Below are 19310 nucleotides of genomic sequence, written 5' to 3'. Positions count from 1 at the left end.
GCTTTATAAAGAAATTTGGACTGATTCAACAAACATTAAAAGTGATTGAACATATGAAAATTAAATAAGCTTTTAAAAGCAGAAGGTATCATATAAATAAAAATGTTATATACCATTTGAAGCAAAACAAAATTAGTAAAATTAAGCCAATTGTGACATGCCAATAAAGTCTTTTTGTGACTTAGTCAGTAATAGAAATGTTGAATATATAAAACTCTCAGAAGGTATTATAAGGGCTAGACAAATTTTGAATTACTGTTAGGCTGAAACAGAAGGTTTACTGGACAATATCATTAATGTGAAGAGAAACGCTCTGCTTATTGAGATATGTCACCTAGTTAGTATCAATTTAATGGGGAACTCGGAAAAGTTTGTCGTGATTCCCTTTGTCCACACTGTGCTGTATCATATAGCTGGTGACAGACATATGAAATGAGAAGTCATGTCAGCCATTTTCAGAAATGCTTTAGAAATTGAATGACTTCTTTCAAATGATTGGTGCTACAGCTTATATTACTTGATAAGTATTTTTATCATACCCTTATTTAGAGATTATAAGGGAATAAATATACTTTACCTTTTTGATTTATAAATTATTCATACTGGTTATTAAATATTTTAAATATCATTTCTCACTAATATTTTCTGTTTAGAGTAACAGTCTAGTGTCAGAGTACACTCTGTATGATTGTTATACTTGAGATGACATTGCATACCAGCATATAAAAATTCATAGAAAGAATGGAAATTGGCCTGCTTTAGTAACCTATACCTAGTATGTGATTTTTATTTTTTTCTTAATGTTTTGAAATTTAGTCAAACAGAGGTCTAGGGGAACTGACCTTGAAGTTTATTGGTAGACTTTTCAGACCTGAAATTTTTTATTATTGATTGTTATAACTTTAATATTGCAAACTAGCATTCCTGAGCAACCTTTTACCACACTTCTATTTCTAAAGCATAATTGGAGAGTCCCAAAGCTTTGGTTTAGAAAACTGCATTAGCTTATAACCCAGTAAACCTTGGTAAGATTTAACTTGTTAGTGAGCAGCAGTTAGCAAGTGCTTGCTGTGTGCAGCGCATTGAACTGTGTACTACTGCTTTTGTTGTGGGAACAGGGGAACAGAGAGCTGTCCATGAAATAGACATTTATCTGTCTAAGAAGTGATATTTTAGATGAAGCTCAATGTAGTGTATTTCTAAAAAAATAAATATGAAGTATCTTAAGAGTCTGTTTTTTTTTTTTAATGGTCCAAATCCAGATCATCTCTTCGTTTTATTGCTTCTCATTCTGCTAAGTGATCAAGGGGGAAGGTTTGCTTTTACTCGTCCTATTTATCTGAAAACATTTGGACTGCTCCCTTTAAGTCTCTAGGAGGTGGTTCTTCTAGTTGTTTTGTGAGGAAATATGTTCATTTTGGGGTTTTATGCACATAAATGTCCTGAGATATCCTGATCATAGTATAGACCTTCCCTACAGCAGAATGGTAAGACCTTAACCCAAATGTTTTATGACTTAAGATAAATGAAAAATGATTTGGGGAAGTAATTCTTGTCTCCAAAATATGAGACAACTATTAACAGAACATTTTTGTTTTAGGTTTGGATTTTCTTTCCCTTATTCCAGTTGATCCCCAGGTATGTATCCTGAATTTAAGCAACTAATTTGTATTTGATTGTTGGTTGTGTCACACTAACTAAAAATGACCAGTTGCATAAAATCAGGACAGTCAATTCTCAGTTACTTAAATTGATGGAAAGGAAGTACTATATAAGTATTTCACAATTTTGCTTGGAGGGATGAAGTTGCTATTTTTCAGCTTATGATATTTTGGCCTTTAATACTGGAATTTTAAGTTATATTTATTTAGTTTAATATAATCAGTTGGCATTTCTTACAAGCATTTGAGTGATTAAAATGAAGGGAAGCAGTGCTAGATGACTGGAAGTTAAAACTTTATAGAGATAATTTGTAAAATGCTTGCTATATACATAGAAAATAGCTGAAGCTGATTAAACAGACTGAATCATTAGCTTGATTCTTCCTTGTTTTTCAAGGAAGGGCATCTTCCTTTGGAGATGCCCTAATCTAAATTTGCTATAAACCAGTCATTCCTGTTTTCTCTGTCAGAGATAAACTCTAGTATCCCAGGGTCCCAACGTGAAAACCTTGCAGTGAGTGTGGACTCCACTGATAGGCTTATAGCAGAAGCAGAGCAGAGGAGGAAAAGACATAGGAAAAGCTGAAGGGAAAAGCAAAACAGAGAAAGAGACTTTGAGAAAAAGTGTTGAGAGTAGGGAGGGATAGAGGAAGAACCATGGCTTCATAGGCTGCTCAGAATCAGCTAACTACAGGTCTTGTATCAACTTCCTGATTCAGTACTCTGTATTTAATGACACAAACAGCACTATAAATTTGGGCCTAAGGTAACAGGCACAGAATGAGAAGTTTCTCCTTCTCACCTTGAGTTGACCTAATTACATCAGTAGATTGTATAGCAAAGTATCTATCTATTTTTTTAGGAAATAGATTCTTCAGGCTTAAAGTATTACTGCTTTTTATGTGAACCATCCTTTTTTAAAAAATGATTTTGGAACCTAGAGGACTGATTTTACAGGGTGTCAGGCTAACTTGGTGTCAGGCTTACTTGTTAATAAACCAGACGAAGGATGAGGTTGTGCTTTCAGCTGTCTTTGGAATCCTTAGATTTGTTCTACTTTATGTCCACATTACCCCCTTAATCCCTGTTATCCTTGTGCAGATATGTTCAAATGACGCATAAAAGCTACAGAGTTAGAGTTAAATTGGCTGCAACCTGAGGATTTAAGACATAGAGGCAATTGATAGCAGGACTGTAGTATCAAGCATTCATTTTATAAATGAATGAGTTCCATTTTACTCCTTGGTGGTTAGAACCTGCCTGGGAGGTAGTAGAAATAAAATGTTAAGTTCCTGGGCTTTTTCCAGATTCTTGCCTCAATTTTAGTGGAAAATTAGAAATTGATTTGATTTTAAAAAAGTTGTTTGATACCTGACAATGCAACTCTCTTTAGAGTTTCTTAGAAGCTCTTTTAAGAACTTCTCCCCTTGAGTCTCTTTGTGCCTGGCATTTTGATGAACCAAGACAATTGTCCATCCTGAACATTAACTTACTTTTTTAAAAGGCAGCCTGAATTTGAGTTGTTGCTCTTCCACTGACTGGCAGCCTTAAACCTGGGGTTTTTGTTCCCATTTTATGGTCTTTTTGAAGATCACATAGTCTAAACAACTTCAGTTTTAAATTTCTGTTTTTAATATCTCTGATGATAGGCTGAATAATATATAGAATTGATACTGTTGATCAGATAGCCTTACTGATCTTTCATATAGTCAATCTAAACCCAAATTTAGGAGCTCTCCTCTTGTAGTGTATACTGGACCTTGCTTATCTCACTAACATCAGTGCAGTTGTTTCTCGCATAAAATATTCTGTGGTGGTATAAAATACAGTTTTTAGCTCTTCCTTCTCTGTTCCTCCAGGTCAGTGTTAGAGTACTAAACTCAGGTTGGAATTTGTTTGGGAATCAGCAACTAAGATGTTAAAGAAACCAGAAATTTGAACACTTGGAGGGGGGTGTCAAGCAGGCATATCAAAGGAAATTAGATTAGATTAGATTTCCTTTAAGATTTAGTCCAGAAGTTTGTGAATACCTGAGATAGTTCTCGTTCTTAGCATCCCGTGATAGTTAGGTACCGTGTAGTCTCTATATTAGAATGTATGCTATCTTACAGTTACACAGATACTGTTACACGTATGTACAGAGGAGTCAGATGTTGCTTTTCCGCTGATCAGTCTTAACATTATTCCCTAAGGATCTGATTAATACTAAATTTTGAAAGAATTACTGAATTTTGCATTAGCATTTTTGCTTAACGCCATTAAAGAATTAGCCTTTTACAGTGTGCTTTAAATCTGGTATAAATACATTTAGTGAACAAATTCTTTTTGAGATTAAGTATAAGTCATAATTGTAGGGCCAATATTCAGTATTAAATAACTTTATTGTTGACATTTTTGTGCTACTACCTACATATTTGGTCACAAAATCTGTAAGTTTTGAGACAGTCAAGAATATGCTGCACTCACCAAATAATGTAAAATGTTAAATTCGTGCCACCTTCCATCCAAAGATGTGAAGTTTTGACAAATCTTTAAATCCCATTGAGATTTAAATATTTGACTATCGCTTGTGCATATCTAACAATTTCTAGTCTCTGTATTTAAAATCAATGTAGCCTCTTCCTCATCGGCATCATTGTTTGTTTCAAGCAGTACTGTCCTCCTATGTTTTTGGATAGTCTCACCTCACCCTTAACAGCAAGCAGTACGTCTGTCACCACCACCAGCCCCCATGAAAGCAGTACTCATGTTAGTTCATCCAGCAGCAGGAGTGAGACAGGGGTCATAACCAGCAGTGGAAGTAACATTCCTGACATCATCTCATTGGACTAAAGGAGGACTCACTCGATTCTAAGAATCATTCATCAAAACTGCTCTTTCTTGGATCTCTGGTCCGTGGAAGCTATTTTTTTGGTAACGATTACTTTGATATTTATTGAAATGTCAAATGGATTCTTTTGCCTTCTGAGAGATGAACACAGATGACTGCAGCAAAAACCACGTGACATGCAAGGGTTCTTCCTATTCATGCTGTACTCTGAGTGTCAGATATATTCAGCTGTAACTGCATCTTCTTGAGAGATGGATTTCAGTTTCATATGTTACTGGATGGATTCTACAAATCAGTGAAATTTTTTTTGTTGTAATAAACAGCAATAAAATTATGTAAATATTCAAGTGAACTTTTTTCTAATTAAAAAAAGATGTAATCAGTGATTCTAAAATGACAACAACTTTTGTTTAACCTGATGTGAAGGAAAAATATACGGAGAGAAATTATGTTTGCCGAATGAGTCCTTTCCATGGAGATTTGTTCTGTTTCGTTGAAGTAATGAAGTCTTGATAAGTGGCCAAAGCTTGGATTCCACTTTTCTTCCTGCAGTTCCACTTTTCCCCTTGATTCCATCAAAGAAAAATGGCCTTTGTGTTAATCATTTTCCCCTGGTTGTTGTTTACACTTTGATATTGTGTGCTGATGAATGCAGAGTGAGGTTCTTGGATTTGGCTGCTCTTTATTAGTGATTATATTGAAGAACACTATGCAGAGTCTGCCCTGATATAATGTGTGTTATTTTGGTAATTGTACTTTCTCATTCTAGAAATTTCTATAAATTGGGAGCTTACCGTCTCAAAAAAAAAAAAATTCTCTGCAGCCATTGAATGAAATGTTTTTGGATTAAGATGTGGGCTGGAATGTTTGTTAGAATTTTGTTCACACTGTCCAGAAATATTGAAAGCTTGGAGGCAATGGAAGAACAGATTTAGGGGCAGTGGGAATAGCAAAGTTTAATTTCTTCCTAAGAACTTTTTTTGCTCATTTATTTTATAGGATAATGTACAAATCTGTGTTGAAACTTTTCAGTTTAGTAACAAAGAAAATATGGTTTAGATCTCATTTTTCTCATAGCAGTGATTTTCAGACTTAAAGAACAAACAGTAGCAAAGGGGTGGGAATGGCATCGAATTTCCTTCCCCCCCCCTTTTTTTAAAGGAAATCTTTCGTGAAACCACAAAAGACAAACAGAATTAGAAATGTTTGAAAATAAGAAAGGTTTGAAGAGGAGAGGATGGGCCTGAAACCCGCTTTGAAAAACACTCTTACTATGTGTTTGATTTTAAATCTCTCAGAAAACTGTTTTACCCTTAGAGAAACGTTTTAATACAGATTTTATATACTTTCCTTTGTTTTCATTTGGCTGCAAAATTTTGAGTTCTCAAGGAGTTGATACTTCTCTAATGTTTAGCTTTCTCTCTCTAAGCTTTACCTACTTTAAAAATAAACCTTTGTTAAAAATGATTAATCTAACATTTCTCAAACTGAAGTGCCCAGGTGAAGAGTCCACCAGTTTGTTAGAATAGGGAACAGTCTGGGTTGGTGCAACTCCAGGGAGCTTACTTGTCACTATGTGTTTTTTCACACTTTATCAAGTTCTCATGACCCCTGGGCTCCTTTTGTACTCATTTAATTTCATGTGATTTTCTGCATCATCCCTTCTCTGGCTGCATTATGCCCTTAATGTACTATCCCTTTTGGAGAGTTAAAAATGTGGAAAACACAAACCTGAATCTTCTTGCAGTAGTTGCATTGTAGTTGCCAGTTTTACTTTCTTAGTCCGTGTTACAGTCCTTTGGTCCAGATACAGAATTTCTTCCTAGTAAAATTTTATGTTGCTGCTCTAAATGTGGATGCAAGTTCTGTTAACTCTGTAATCAGATAGAAACAGTAACCTGATTTGTGTGGTATAATTTGTTAATAAAGAAATGCTGTATATTTATCATCATTTTGTTACACTTCAGATTCTCAGAGACCCTCCCCTCCCCAGTTTTACCAACAAAGTGTTATTATAAGGTAAATGAAAAAAATTAATAGAAATTTAGTTTATTTACTTGGTTCTTGTAACTGGTACCTCTGTGCTTTTATAGTTACGCTTTGTTTCCTTTTCATTATTTTATGTGAACAGTTTTATTCATTTTTGGTGCTGTACACTGAATTACATAAATTTTTAATTTATCTCGTATAGGCGACTAACATTTTTTAAAATATACTTTTAAGTTTATAATCTTAAAATTGAGACTTTGGTGTATGTATCTTTGAAGGTGAGTACTTTTCTGTATGGTTTTGGCCCTGTGACAATAGCATGCTTATGAAGCCATTTTCCTTATGGTCACTAAATATTTTTACTAAGACTGACTTTGTAGCAGTTTCTTTTACTAGCCCACAAATCTGTTCAACCAAGTATAATTCACTTTCAGAGGAGGTCATCTATAGCTGTTACTCAGCCAACCAATGATTATGTTTAAGGAAAGGAACTGCAGTTTCTAGTCTCATATAAACACTTAGCCAACCTCTGTTTTTTTTAAATCTTTATTCATGTAGAAATGTTAAAGGATTTCCTTGCTTTGGTAACTCGGGGCAGTGTAATCGGTGCTGAATGTAGCTTCACGCCTAAGGTCTGCTTGCATTCACTAACTTTCTGACCCTTAGGTGAGCCGCTTTAGGACTTCGTTTCCATTTCTCCCCAGATGGTACAGATTCTCAGCATCCATCATGGGATAATTATAAAGGTCAAATGAAAAAGTAGAGTCAGGAAAACTAGAATGAAAATACAATGATTTGGTGAAAGATTGTGAGTATAAATAAGGAGTTCCACGGCTCTTGGTATAAACAAGTTTCCCGAGGGTAGAAACTTAAAGAATTTGAAGAAAGATAAGATGTTGGATTTTAGATGAATGATACTCAACAGAGACTATCCTGACTTGGGATTCAAACCTTTCAACCATTCTGCCTTCAAACCAGTCCTGGACATCTGTCATTTAGTAACCAAGTTGACTGTTTTTCTTATACAAAAAAAGTATTTATTGTTATGTTTTGTCTTTTTAAGTAAAGTTGAATTTTATAAAGCCTTAGTTCTCAGCTATGTCTTTCATTTCTCTCTAGCCTTCATGGGTGTTAAAAAAAAAAAAAAAGTTTTTTTCCCCAAGTAAACAGTTTTATTTTCTGAATCTTTTTCCTCTTGGAAAATGTAGAGCAGTGTGCCGTTTAAACTTGGGTCTGACGTATTTTGTGACCCTGGATCTATGTGTTGTGGGAGCATGGAGTTGTCATTTAGATTGGTGATTGATGACTGAAGCTGATTCACCATCTTTTCTGCTACAGTTCTGCACAGATAAGGTGAACCTTGTGGACAGAAATTTAATACTTTCTCTGCTTTTTTAAGAACGACTGGTTTGTAAGCCCCCACTTTTTTGTTGTCGTTAGGAACCACGCTCCAATTCCCAGGAGAAACAAATAAAGCTGTATAAAAATGCCCGTTCTTTAAGGCTTGCCTGGTTCAATAATGGGTGGGGTTTTTTTTGTTTTGTTTTTTTCTGTTTTGTTGGTAATACATGCTTATTGCGGGAAATCTAGACAATACAGAAAAGGGCACTTTAATATTTTTGCATGTTTCTTGCCAGTCTCTGCTACTTGTGTGTGATTTTACATAGTTTTGTTCATTCTGAGTCTAATTTGTATCTTGATTTTTCTCTCAATCTACAGACATTATTCCATGTCATTAAAAACTATGCTGTATGGATGTGCCGTGCTTCCTGTTACCTTTCCCTGTTGGACATTTTAGGTTGCATCTCATGATGCAGTGTTACAGTTCATGTCTTTGTGCATAAATTATTTCCTTAGGACAAATTCCTAGAGGTCAATTTCTGAGTCAAGGACTCAAAAACTACCACTTTTGTAGTTTTTGATTCATATGGTTTTTCCAACTGGTTTTACGAAGTTATACTCTAACCATTTGCTATGAGAAGAAATGTCTAACCATATTTCCCAAGAATATGTGCCATTTAATTCTATGCAGGCACCTGCATTAAGACTCTCCACCATCTTTCTGACCTTGGTGAGCTAGAGTAACTGATTTGAGGACAATGGGCAGAGATTTTCCTGGGATGTCTCAGTTTCAAATATATCTGTCAGATATGTTCCAGAAACACCTACATAAGGATATCCAAAGTAATTTTACACAGTTTTACTTGTACTGTGAAGTAGCCCATTGTTACACTACATTTTCCATTTTTAGTTAGAAAATCTTGACTTTTTAAAATTTTTTGTGCCTGGGGCCAGCCCTTAGTAGCCAGCTCTCTTTTTTTTCCTCTTCCCGTAGGCTCCATTTTGGCCTTTCTGAGATCCCCAAAGCCAGTAGGATCTTCTGAGCCAAAGGCAGTCCAGCCCAAACTGGAAAAGTGGTAAGGCTAAAACAACAACAAAAGCAGAGCTAAGCTTTGCTTTTTCACTTTGTTTTTTTGTGTTTCCAGTCCCATATTGGTGTTCTCAGGGCAGCCCTGGGGAAAGAAAAACAGATTGCCATCTTCAGATGCTCAAGGTATTATTTTCTTGATTGGCATACCGCATTTCCCAAGCTGCTTTTTCTTTTTGAATGGATTTTAAGGCTTCTTTTATGTTCTCAAAGCTCAACTCTTTTACATGAAGAAGTGTGTCATTGTGTTGTAAAATATCCCTCTTATTTTGGCTTTCATCATACTATTCAACAAATATGCAGTGTGTTTTGTAAGTGTATGTGGGATAGAGTAGTATAAAAATTTTGGTCCCATACTTCAAAGGGCTTGTAATCAAGTTTTCAAAAATCAGGAATTCTTACCTACTAACAGATGTGCTAAAGTACCTTATAAAAATGTCACATTTCTTACCACAGTTTTTCAAAGGCACGTAGTATTATCTCCATTTTGCAAATGAAGAAACAGGTAAATTTTCAGTGGACTTGGGAGGTCTGTTTGAAACAGACCTACCTCAAAAGCCTTCTGACTAAACTGAAATGACGCTAATTAGGGTGTTTGGGAGACTGATATGGTAATCTAGACATAAAATTATGAGAACTGATTTCAGGTGATGGCCACAGGAATAAGGAAGGAGAGAATGCTGTAGTCATTTCAAAGGAAGCCTCAAGATTCAGTGTGAGTGGATATAGGAGTTAACGGCTGAGTCAGTTTCTCAAGCCTGGATCACCAGGATAATGGTGCTATTATAAGACAGGAGGCCATTAGAATGGACATTAGTCATTTAGGGGAGACCATGGTGAGTTTGATGGTAAGCATGAGGTGTCCAAGAAGCTTGTCTTCTGCGCTGTTAAGTGCAAACGTCCCTTGTCCTCCGTTTTCACCTTCACTTGTCTTTTATGTGTATACTAGTCACTCCCAACTGCCTGCCCTCCCTTGCTCCTCCCTAAACCACACTTTGGCTGCATGTTGAGCTTTTCTTTTGATTTTTCTCTTCACTGCCTTGCCATAACAAATTTGGCTGCCACCCGAAGGCCCGCTGTAGCCTGCAGCTCTCGCCAGTGTGGGCAGTGTCCGCATTCCACGTGTCCCAGGGGATGCTGGTTGCTGCCCTTCCTCTCTATCGTAATTTCTAAATAATTTATCCCAAGGCTTCTGAAAAAATCTGCCCCTTGCAGCCTATGCCAAGAAGTTATACTGTCAGTTACCTCTATTCTTAACACTGATCCCTTCCCTTGATTTGCTGAAGGCCTCATTTCCTAACTCACAGCGCACTTGCCGTCTCTCATTCTTCCGTAGTCTCAGTATCGCCTGTTCTGGTGGATGATCCACCTAACACTCTGGCCGGTGAGATTTTTGTTACCTCACCTCCAACATTTTCTTCCATTGAGTCTCCCTATCATGATTTAACCCTTTCTGTTTTCATTGTACTTCTTGTCCAACTTAGACTCCTTCTTTATCACAGCCTTCAGCATGTCCTCAGATCCGGTAGAATATACAGATAAGTGAATTGGGAGATTACAGTGCAGTGGTAAAAGGTACAGGGTGCTATAGGAGCACACAGAGAAAGAGAGGACTGAAAATGTTCAGAATAGCTAGAAATTTGCTAAGCAATGTAAGGGAAGTACCTAAGAAATCGTGAAAAGCCTTGTAAAGTAGCAAGAAGTCATTGAAGAGTTTTCATGATCATTCATAGTAATGAGCATTGATTGAGTTTCATATGATTGTCTCCCTTCCACAAATGCAGAAACAGACTCTGAGAGGGTAAACGGCTTGCCTAAGGTCATGGAGCTGGTAAGCAGGGAGCTAGGCTTCATACCCAGTTTTTAACTACCTTCTCAGAGAGGCCTTCCTGACCACTCTATCTAAAAAGTAGGTGTTTGCTAACTATCCCAATCATATCACTGTTTATACCCTTTATGGCAGATAGTGCAACCTGTGTTTATTTATTACTTCACTGTGTATTGTCTGTTTCCACTGCTAGATTGTAAGCTCCATGAGGGCAGGGGTGATATCTTATTTCACTTGCATCCCAGAGCCTAACATGGTGTGGTGCATAGTAGGTGCTCAATAAATATTTGTGAATGAAGAAATGGTGGATCGTCATTTGTATTTTACTTATGCTGACTGTGGAAATGATTTGCTACCTGAGCAGCAGGCATTCACAAGGGAGGGAAATAGGAGGCAGATGGATGAAAGATGCTGGGAATTTGAGAGGGAAGTCAGCACACTGACCTAATAGACTCTGAAACCTTACAGGGGCAAGGGCCGGGAATGGGGGATTGGAGGGCAATGCACAGAGGGAACAATAATGTGCAAGTAGGTGTTGTATTAAACCTGAAGACCTAAGTGACCCCTTGTAGACTCAGCCTATATATGTAAGGCTGGGGAGATTCTGCATGTCATCTGTTCTGTACTAAGGACCAAGTCATCTGGGTCAGCTGTGCTGCTCTGAGTTATGCAATACAATTGTAGGTGTAAACATTCTAATGTATCATCTTCAGTCTCTCAAGGCTAACACCTTCACTTAAGTCATTGTTGGACTCTACTTTGGAACTGGAACAAGACTCAGTTAATTTGATGTCTCTGGAAGTCATGCCCACATGACACTGGACCAGCTACAGGCTTGTGCTATAACATATCAGTAGTACTGAAGCCATGGTAGTGTAAGAGCTCATCCAAAGAAGCTGATGAGTGAGGAAAGAAGAAAGCTAGACAAGGAATACAACAAGGGAATTGAGAAGGAACAGCTGAGATATCACAGAGGCAAAAGAATAAAGTATTTCAGGGTGTTCAGTGAAGTTAAAAGCTCTCATATAAAAATAGAGTGCCCATTTAAAAAATTTCAGAAACACTGTATTTGATTAAATCTAAGACATCTTTAAATATACAAAGAAAAATCTAATTAAACTGTGGCCCATTGCTTTCAAACATTGATTCTAAGACATAGTCTGTTAAAATGGGGAGGAATGAATATGCATATTAGAATTTAAGAATCATGGTAATCTAGGAGGAGAACCAAGATGGCAGAGTAGGAGGACGTTCGCTCACTCCCTCTTGCAAGAGCACTGGAATTACAACTAACTGCTGAACAACCATCAACAGAAAGACACTGGAACTCACCAAAAAAACACCCCACATCCAGAGACAAAGGAGAAGCCGCATTGAGACGGTAGGAGGGGCGCAGTCGCGTTAAAATCAAATCCCATAAATGCTGGGTGGGTGACTCACAAGCTGGAGAACAGTTATACTGCAGAAGTCCTGAGGGTTCTGAGCCCCACAGCAGGCTTTGTAACCTGGCAGTCCAGCAATGGGAGGAGGAATCCCCAGAGAATCAGACTTTGAAATCCAGTGGGATTTGATTGCAGGACCTCCACAGGACTGGGGGAAACAGAGACTCCACTCTTGGAGGGCACACAAAAAAGTGTGCTCAGCAGGACCCAGGGGGAAGGAACAGTGATCCCATAGGAGACTGAACCAGACCTACCTGCTGGTGTTGGAGGGTTGCCTGTGGAGGTGAAGGGCAGCTGTGGCTCACCGAGGAGACAGGGACACTGGCGGCAGGGGTTCTGGGAAGTGCTCATTGGCATGAGCCCTTCCAGAGTCCACCATTAGCCCCACCAAAGAGCCTGTAGTCACCAGTGCTGGGTCGCCTCAGGCCAAACGACCAGCAGGGTGGGAACACAGCCCCACCCATTGGCAGACAAGCAGATTAAAGTGTCACTGAGCTCCACCCACTAAATTGGATTAAAGTTTTACTGAGTTCTGCCCACCCAGCCCAACCCACCATCAGTCCCTCCCATCAGGAGGCACCCATGAGCCTCCTAGACAGCTTCCTCCACAAGAGGGCAGACAGCAGAATTAAGCAGTATCAGCAGTATTTCATCTTGAAGATCACAGCCACAGAAAGAAAATGAAAAGGCAAAAGACTTTGTACCAGATGAAGGGACAAGATAAAACACCAGAAAAACAACTAAATGGAGAGGAGATAGGCACTCTTCTGGAAAAAGAATTCAGAATAATGATGGTGAAGATGATCCAGGACTTTGAAAAAAGACTGGATGCAAAGATCAAAAAGTTGGAAGAAAAGTTTACCAAGGACATAGAAGAATTAAAGAACAAACAAACAGAGATATGCAACACAGTAACTGAAATGAAAAATACACTAGAAGGAACCAATATCAGATTAACTGAGGCAGGACGAATAAGTAACCTGGAAGAGAGAATGGTGATAATCACTGATGTGGAAAAGAATAAAGAAAAAAGAATGAAAAGAACTGAAGACAGCCTAAGAAAACTTCTGGGACAATGTTAAACACACAAACATTCACATTATAGGTGTCCCAGAAGGAGAAGAGAGAGAGAAAGGACCTGAGAAAATACTGGAAGAGATTATAGTTGAAAACTTCCCTAACATGGGAAAGGAAATAGCTACCCAAGTGCAGGAAGCGCAGAGAGTCCCAGGCAGGAGAAACCCAAGGAGAAACATGCCAAGACATATAGTAGTCAAATCGACAAAAATTGAACACAGACAAATGTTATTAAAAGCAACAAGAGAAAAATGACAACATACAAGGGAACCCCCATAAGGTTAACAGCTGATTTCTAAGCAGAAACTCTGCAAGCCAGAAGGGAGTGGCATGATATATTTCAAGTGATGACAGGGAAGAACCTACAACCAAGAATACTCTACCCAGCAAGGATCTCATTCAGATTTGATGGAGAAATCAAAAGCTTTACAGACAAGCAACAGCTAAGAGAATTCAGCACCACCAAACCAGCCCTACAACAAATGCTAAAGGAACTTCTCTGAGTGGGAAACATAAGAGAAGAAAAGGACCTACAGAAACAAACACAAAACAATTAAGGAAATGGTAATAGGAACAAACATATTGATAATTACCTTGAAAGTAAATGGACTAAATGCCCCAACCAAAAGACACAGACTGGCTGAATGGATAAAAAACAAGACCCATATATATGCTGTCTCCAAGAGGACCCACTTCAGACCTAGGGACACATACAGACTGAAAGGGGATGGAAAAAGATATTTCATGCAAATGGAAATCAAAAGAAAGCTGGAGTAGCGATACTCATATCAGATAAAATAGACTTTAAAATAAAAAATGTTACAAGAGACAAGAAAGGACACTACATAAAGATTGAGGGATCAATCCAAGGAAAAGAGATAACAATTATAAATATATATGCACCCAATATAGGAGCCCCTCAATACATAAGGCAAATGCTAACAACTGTGAAAGCGGAAATCAACAGTAACACAATCATAGTGGGGGACTTTAACACCCCACTTACACCAATGGACAGATCATCCAGACAGAAAATTAATCAGGAAACCCAAGCTTTAAATGACACAATAAATCAGCTTGATTTAATAGATATCTATAGGACATTATATCCAAAAACAGCAGATTACACCTTCTTCTCAAGTGCACGTGGAACCTTCTCCAGGATAGATCACATTTTGGGTCATAAATCAAGCCTTGGTAAATTCAAGAAAATTGAAATCGTATCAAGCATCTTTCTGACCACAACACTATGAGATTAGAAATCAATTACAGGAAAAAAAACTGTAAAAAACACAAACACATGGAGGCTAAACAATACACTACTAAATAACCAACAGATCCCTGAAGAAATCAAAGAGGAAATCAAAAAATACCTAGAGACAAATGACAATGAAAACACAATGATCCAAAACCTATGGGATGCAGCAAAGGCAGTTGTAAGAGGGAAGTTTATAGCGATACAATCCTACCTCAAGAAACAAGAAACATCCCAAATAATCTAACCTTACACCTAAAGAAACTAGAGAGAAGAGCAAACAAAACCCAAAGTTAGTAGACGGAGAGAAATCATAAAGATCAGAGCAGAAATAAATGAAATGGAGACAAAACAATAGCAAAAATCAATAAAACTAAAAGCTGGTTCTTTGAGAAGATAAAATTGATAAACCTCTAGCAAGACTCATCAAGAAAAAGAGGGAGAGGACTCAAATCAATAAAATTAGAAATGAAACAGGAGAAGTTACAACAGACACCGCAGAAATAAAAAGTACAGTAAGAGATTACTACAAGCAACTATATGCCAATAAAATGGACAACCTGGATGAAATGCACAGATTCTTAGAAAGGTATAACCTTCCAAGACAGAATCAGGAAGACATAGAAAATATGAACAGACCAATCACAAGTAATGAAATTGAAACTGTGATTAAAAATCTCCCAACAAACAAAAGTCCAGGACCAGATGGATTCACAGGTGAATTTTATCAAACATTTAGAGAAGAGCTAACACCCATCCTTCTCAAGCTCTTCCAAAACATTGCAGAGGAAGGAACCCTCCGAAACTCATTTTATGAAGCCACCATGACCCTGATACCAAAACCAGGCAAAGATACTACAAAGAAAACTACAGACCAATATCACTGATGAATTTAGATGCAAAAATCCTCAACAAAATACTAGCCAACAGAATCCAACAACGCATTAAAAGGATCATACACCATGATCAAGTGGAGTTTATCCCTGGAATGCAAGGATTCTTCAATATACGCACATCAATCAATGTGATACACCATGTTAACAAACTGAAGGATAAAAACCACATGATCACCTCAATAGATGCAGAAAAAGCTTTTGACAAAATTCAACACCTATTTTTGATAAAAACTCTCCAGAAGGTGGGCATAGAGGGAACCTACCTCAACATAATAAAGGCCATATATGACAAACCCCCAGCAAACATCATTCTCATTGGTGAAAAACTGCAAGCATTCCCTGTAAGATCAGGAAGAAGACAAGGATGTCCACTCTCACCACTACTATTCAACATAGTTTTGGAAGTCCTTGCCACAGCAATCAGAGAAGAAAAAGAAATAAAAGGAATCCAAATTGGAAAAGAAGAAGTTAAACTGTCACTGTTTGCAGATGACATGATACTATACATAGAAAATCCTAAAGATGCCACCAGAAAACTACTCGAGCTCATCAATGAATTTGGTAAAGTTGCAGGATACAAAATTAACACACAGAAATCTCTTGCATTTCTATACACCAACAATGAAAGATCAGTAAGAGAAATTAAGGAAACAATCCCATTCACCATTGCAATAAAAAGAATAAAATACCTAGGAATAAACCTAACCAAGGAGGTAAAAGACCTGTACTCAGAAAACTATAAGACACTAATGAAAGAAATCAAAGATGACACAAACAGATGGAGGGACATACCATGTTCTTGGATTGGAAGAATCAACACTGTGAAAATGACTATATTACCAAAAGCAATTTACAGATTCAATGCAATCCCGATCAAACTACCAACGGCATTTTTCACAGAACTAGAACAAGAAATTTTATGATTTGTATGGAAATGCAAAAGACCCCGAATAGCCAAAGCAATCTTGAGAAGGAAAGACAGAGTTGGTAGAATCAGGCTTCCCGACTTCAGGCCATACTGCAAGGCTACAGTGATCAAGACAGTATGGTACTGGCACAAAAACAGAAATATAGATCAATGGAACAGGATAGAAAGCCCAGAGATAAACTATGGTCAACTAATCTATGACAAAGGAGGCAAGGATATACAATGGAGAAAAGGCAGCCTCTTCAATAAGTGGTGCTGGGAAAACTGGACAGCTACATGTAAAAGAATGAAATTAGAACACTTCCTAACAGTATACACAAAAATAAACTCAAAATGGATAAAAGACCTAAATGTAAGGCCAGACACTATAAAACTCCTAGAGGAAAACATGGGAAGAACACTCTTCAACATAAATAACAGCAAGATCTTTTTTGATCCACCCCCTAGAGTAATCGGGAAAAAAACCAAAAATAAATAAGTGGGACCTAATGAAACTTCAAAGCTTCTGCGCAGCAAAGGAAACTATAAGGAAGACGAAGACAACCCTCAGACTGGGAGAAAATATTTGCAAACAAATCAACAGACAAAGGATTAATCTCCAAAATATATAAACAGTTTATCCAGCTCAATATCAAAAAAACAAACAACCCAATCAAAAAATGGGCAGAATACCTAAATAGTCATTTCTCCAAAGAAGACATACGGATGGCCAAGAGGCACATGAAAAGCTGCTCAACATCACTAGTTATTAGAGAAATGCAAATCAAAACTACAATGAGGTATCACCTCACACCAGTTAGAATGGGCATCATCAGAAAATCTACAAACAGTAAGTGCTGGAGAGGGTGTGGAGAAAAAGGAACGCTTTTGTATTGCTGGTGGGAATGTAAATTGATACAGCCACTATGGAAAACAGTATGGAGGTTCCTTGCAAAACTAAATATAGAACAACCATATGACCCAGCAATCCCACTACTGGATATATACCCAGAGAATGCCATAATTCAAAAAGACACATGCACTCCAATGTTCATTGCAGGACTATTTACAATAGCCAGGACATGGAAGCAACCTAAATGTCTATCAACAGATGAATGGATAAAGAAGATATGGTACATACATACAGTGTAATATTACTCAGCTGTAAAAAGCAATGAAACTGGGACATTTTTAGAGACATGGATGGACCTAGAGACTGTCATACAGAGTGAAGTGAGTCAGAAAGAGAAAAACAAATATTGTATATTAACACATATGTGGACTACAGAAAAATGGTACAAATCAACTGGTTTGCAAGGCAGAAATAGAGACACAGATGTAGAGAACAAACATATGGACACAAAGTGGGGAAAGCGGGGAGCGTTGCGGGGGGGGGGGGATGAATTGGGAGATTGGGATACCAAATTGTACACTCTAAATATATGCAGTTTATTGTAAAAAATTAAAAAAAAAATTAGAAAAAAAAGAATCATGGTAATCTATATATATATATCTTCCTTTTTCAGTGTATTGGTGAAGGTAAGTCTAGATTGTAGTGGGATGGGGACTGCAAAGCAATGAAGTGACCAAGTATAGATAACTCAAAAACTGGCTGACATGAAGGGTGAGGCTATAGCAACAGAAATACATGTGGTTGAGGGAAATACTGTTTTCTTGAAAATGGGAGAAAGTTGCGTCTCATATGTAAATGCTAGTTTAGATACTGGGGTGGAATCAGGAGAGAGGTGGAGGTGCAAATGCAGGGATGCAGGAGAAATTGGCCAAGATCATTAGTATCCTAGGTTCCTGAGGAGGAGAAGCTGGGATCCATATCATAGGCAGGTGAAGGAATGGGTATGGACATAACCATGTGTGTCATTTGAGTAGCAGAGCATTTAAAGTTTTCACCTAATGGTTTTGCTTTCACATCTTTGAGAACCAAGTGATGTAGCCAGTTCTAGAAGTGAGGAGAGGCTGAGGTTGGAGATACAAAGACAACAGAGGTAGTTTGAAATGATGGTCCTAAAGAATGGGAAAGAGAATGGACTAGAAAAGAACAGCAGTGGGTTGGACACCATGGACTTACAGTGGCCTCCATCTATCTGGAGAACTTTTCTTCAACACTGTGCATTGGTAAAACCTATTCGGAGTTGAGTTTTTATCGGGTGGGTGCAACTGACGAAAGAAATAATATCTTGAGCAGGCTGGCAAGTAGTTGACATAATGGAATCTTAGTTGCCATCACACTCCTGAAATGATTCTTGCTGATGTCAAAATGTGCACATAATTGCCAAGTTCCATGAACTTGACTTTCACTAACTTCAACATTTGTATTTGACACAGTCCCTTCCATTCCTTAATTTTTGTGACAACACAATTCTTTCTCTGTCTTCTTCAGGAACTCCTTTTCTTCTCTCTGCCCTGGAAATGTAAATGTAACCTTGCTTGGTTAGTGACCTTTCCTCAGCCACCTGACCCACACTCTTGGGCTCACTCAGCTACTCCGCTAGAATGTAAGTTCCATGAGGACTAGGATTTTTGTTTCTTTTGTTAACCAGACTATTGCAAGTGTCTAGAATAGCTTTTACGTTCAACCTATGTCATTATATTTGAAATAAGTTTCTTGTAGATAGCACATGGTTTTGATTTTTTGGTAGCAACTTTATTGAGAAATAATTCACATACTGGGTTTTAGTTTGCTAGGGCTGCTATAAATTCCACAAACTGGGTGACATAAACTTAACAGATATGTATTTTATCATCATTTGAAGGCTGCAAGTCTGAAATCAGGGTGTTAGCAGGGTTGGCTTCCAGGGTCTTTGAGGGAAGGATCTGTTCCAGGCTTCTCTTTTTGGCTTGAAGATGAACATCTTCACCCTGTGTCTCTGCACATCATCTTCCCTCCATAGGTGTCTGTGTCTAAATTTCCCCTTTTTATAAGGATTAGGGGCCACATTGACGACCTCATTTTAACTTGATCACCTCTAAAGACTCTTT

General features: G+C 37.7%; 1 protein-coding gene across 8 annotated transcripts in view; it reads left to right on the top strand.

Moving 5' to 3' along the window:
• The window catches only part of PIAS2 (protein inhibitor of activated STAT 2), a 96751-nt gene extending 85723 nt beyond the window's left edge, over positions 1-11028 (top strand). For 3 of the 8 annotated variants that reach the window (XM_057698371.1, XM_057698370.1, XM_057698367.1), the window contains 2 exons: positions 1601-1638; positions 4311-11028. In XM_057698371.1, coding sequence (XP_057554354.1) covers positions 1601-1638; positions 4311-4493 — 221 coding nt within the window. In that variant the 3' untranslated portion in view covers positions 4494-11028. The remainder of the gene's footprint in view (positions 1-1600; positions 1639-4310) is intronic. The other 5 variants (XR_009047934.1, XR_009047933.1, XR_009047935.1 and 2 more) reach the window with 5 other exon arrangements.
• The last annotated feature ends 8282 nt before the right edge of the window (positions 11029-19310 follow it).

Source organism: Hippopotamus amphibius, chromosome 11, assembly GCF_030028045.1.
Source record: "Hippopotamus amphibius kiboko isolate mHipAmp2 chromosome 11, mHipAmp2.hap2, whole genome shotgun sequence".
NCBI lineage: Eukaryota > Metazoa > Chordata > Mammalia > Artiodactyla > Hippopotamidae > Hippopotamus > Hippopotamus amphibius.
Note: the sequence above shows the minus strand (reverse complement) of the source record. Positions and strands in the feature narration are given on the sequence as shown.